The following is a 3,196-nucleotide window of genomic DNA, read 5'->3' on the forward strand; positions in this document are numbered from 1 at the left end:
TAATTTTTGAGTTTAAATTTCTTTGTCTGTTTTGATAGTTAGCCAAGAAGGATCTAAGTTTACAGAATAATTTGAAATACTTCTTTACAGTTCCACAAGATAATCGCAGGCTCTTTTAATTTTCTTTTATCGGTACTATTTTCTTCCTTTTTAAAAATATAAACAGGGTCTATCCTGTTTATATCTTTCTGTAAGGATAAACATAAAGGTTAATAAAAAAAATTATACTAAAGATAGTATTGAAGATTTATTTTAATATTTTATAAACGTTAATATAATTATACAACTAAATATTTTTAGTTAAGGGGCCTAACTAACATTCTAGACTTTGAATGGCAATACTCGTGACTTCTGAATGTCTTCCAGTGTAATCCTTGAAAGTTGAACTTTGCGGGAAGATCAATATTTATATATTTTCCATTAAGATTACTGATATGACAGGCTTCATACCAATAACCGCCAACTAAAATTGTAAACATGAATATAGTAAACTAAAGTGGCAAGTAATTAATTGGATTTTTCCATTATTTTATAGGTAATAAGCTAATTCAAATAAATTTGAAGAATCTTCCTAAAATCCATATAAAAATAGTCAAACAAAGATTTCCTGTATGTTTTTTGAATTTATTTGAATCAGCGTAATATCTTTAAAAGAAATTGAAAATACAATAACAGTTAAGTTTATACCATTTTTAAAATAATCTATGTGGTAGAACGCTAAAAGTAGGCTCTGGCGTTTGAGTTTGAAGTCACCTATTTTGTTGTACAGAAAAATCCCAAATATTATGTAGAATAAGAATCCGAGTTTGCCTATTCCAAAAAATCGTCGCTAAATTCAGGGGAATAACAAACATACAAAAAGAACGAAAAATGACCCGTTCTTCGACATATTCGACTGTAACATTGAAAGTAAGCTTCTCTATTTTTTGTTAATAAAAAAAGTTGAATTTTGCATTACAATGGGATATGATATTTGGGATTTGCCTGTACAACAAAATAGTTGACTTCAAATACAAACGCCTCGAATGTCCTACTGCCTGGACTAAAAGTAATCTACTGGATTTTAACTACTTTGTACATAAGTTATACTTGATTTCAATAAATAGGCACATTTAACATGAAGTTGAAGCTTATTCCGATAACTTTGTTTATAAAAATATATTATTTTCCAGTGTACTGCAATATGACTTCCGTCTTAAACCTCTGATACTTACGGTACTTGGTAGCACAAGCATCGTTGGTAAAATCTAAATCTTTTGTGCTGAATTTTGAGCCAAGGTGAACAGTTAGGGAGTCCCCTGCATCTCCACTAAATCCCGATAGCCGCTCCAGCTTGTATCCTCCTGGTTCGTCTCCTATTGCGAATGACGTATAGTGGGCGAAAGCAGATACGTTGTCCCTGTCTACTATCTCCACTAGAAGTTCCGTTGGTTCGAAACCTAAAAATTTGCAGAATATTGTAACAATTTTTTTTTAATTCGTATGTTATTTCTCGTACAACAAATAATAGAAATTAAAAGAGAGTACAAACGATATTTGTTGAGATTGAATTCCAATTCTACCTACCAAGAAATACGATTTGATTGGAAGATTGTCCAGGTGGACAAATATAAATATTATATAATTAAGAAAGAAGGTACAAAAAATATTAGAAACATTACCTGACAATAAGTATATTTTCTGCAATCCTAACCAGAACTCGCCTTCTAAACTTCCAAAACCAAATTTGTAGTCTCGCCATCCCAGATAGAAATCTTGCGATCCGTCAAATCTTTTCTGAAAATGAGTCCAGCCCCCTCCTTTGATTTCCATGTCACACAACACTGGAAACGGCTCTTCCGCGTATTTTGGAAGAATTTCATAGATTCCTGATACGTTGTTACCTAAAACATACATGTGTTGCTACACGAAAGATTTTTTATGGATTTTATGCAAAATTATTTTTTGATCAAGTGTTTAACTTATAAATAAGGCTATCAGAGAGAGCGGCAATTCAATGACGTGCCAAGCCCTTACGCATTAAAATATTAATAGATAACACAGTCCGCAATATTTTGTATACCATTTCGAAGAACTTCTTTGCAATTCTTAGGATAACTCTTCTCACTTTTTGGTGGCTTAGGACAAGTGCTGTGTCTCACTCCTAATGTTTCTTCTTTTAAACATGTCACTTCTCCGTCAACTTTTAAACTAAAAAAAGTATTACAAAGTTAATTACTTGATACAGGTAGTAGGTAAATATATGTATTACTAGTTTCTTAGTAGTGAACATGATAAACATCTTTATTTTAAACAAAGAGCGTATAAAAAATGTGGCAAAGCAACTTCCTTTTTAATTTTACATTTATTAAGTACCTGCTGTGTTAAAGGCACTGGAAATCGATATTTTTTAGAATGTTTATTTTATATTTTACTATCCTAAAGATTATAAAAATTACTGACCTAGATTTTTTGTTCTCAGCTTGAATATTTTTTAGCATATTTTCAATAGTCTGAAATTTTGTGTTTATGTAATCAAATTTTGACTTCTCCGTTATAAGGCTATTCTCTTCTACGTTTTCTAAAATAGAATTGTTGTAATCTGTAAAGAACAATAATAATGCTAATATATAAAAATTTCTAATCACTTATAGACAAAGTTACACAAATTGTTACTCATATGGATACAGAGTTTAATTAAGGTCGTCTACTAGTTTTAAGTGGCTACTGTTTGAATGTTATTAAGCCTAAAATGGGTCGGCAAATTGATAATTTTCGCGACAAAAGTATTTATTTTAAACATACCTCTTAGAATCGATTTTAGCTCGTCACGTATTATACTTCTTATATTTGACGACGAAGTGCTTCCGGATTCCATTGACAGATGAATATCCAGCGTGTTTGAATGGACCCCACCAACATCTTCTTGGTTGCTTTTTATTTCCACATGCGACTAGATAAAAAAGATAATAGTGTATCTTCCTAATTAAGAAAAAACTTAACGATTCATTACTTTAACACAAGCTGCCTAATCTAATGCTAACAAACAAGCTATTCTTTATTTCTTTGAAAACATTAAGTTAGTTATGTTGGGGAACTTACAGATTTTGACAAAGGCCCTGAAGTGTCAGTGGTAGCTTCTTTTATGTTGATCGCACTGAACACTACAGTGATCACAATAATTGGTAAACGAAACGGAGTCATTGTTACAGAACTA

The 3,196-nt window shown here is 31.2% G+C and overlaps 1 protein-coding gene across 1 annotated transcript; it reads right to left on the reverse strand.

The window, feature by feature from the left end:
* Nucleotides 1-234: 234 nt before the first annotated feature.
* On the reverse strand, nucleotides 235-3,183 carry LOC108916809 (microfibril-associated glycoprotein 4-like). The gene is made up of 7 exons (XM_018723111.1): nucleotides 3,082-3,183; nucleotides 2,785-2,932; nucleotides 2,443-2,581; nucleotides 2,063-2,190; nucleotides 1,662-1,883; nucleotides 1,215-1,439; nucleotides 235-463 (listed from the first exon to the last, which is right to left on the reverse strand). The coding sequence occupies exons 1-7, from the start codon at nucleotides 3,181-3,183 to the stop codon at nucleotides 297-299; spliced, it is 1,131 nt and encodes a 376-aa protein (XP_018578627.1). The 3' UTR covers nucleotides 235-296.
* Nucleotides 3,184-3,196: the final 13 nt, after the last annotated feature.

This window comes from Anoplophora glabripennis, unplaced genomic scaffold, assembly GCF_000390285.2.
Source record: "Anoplophora glabripennis isolate ALB-LARVAE unplaced genomic scaffold, Agla_2.0 scaffold7368, whole genome shotgun sequence".
Taxonomy (NCBI): Eukaryota; Metazoa; Arthropoda; class Insecta; order Coleoptera; family Cerambycidae; genus Anoplophora; species Anoplophora glabripennis.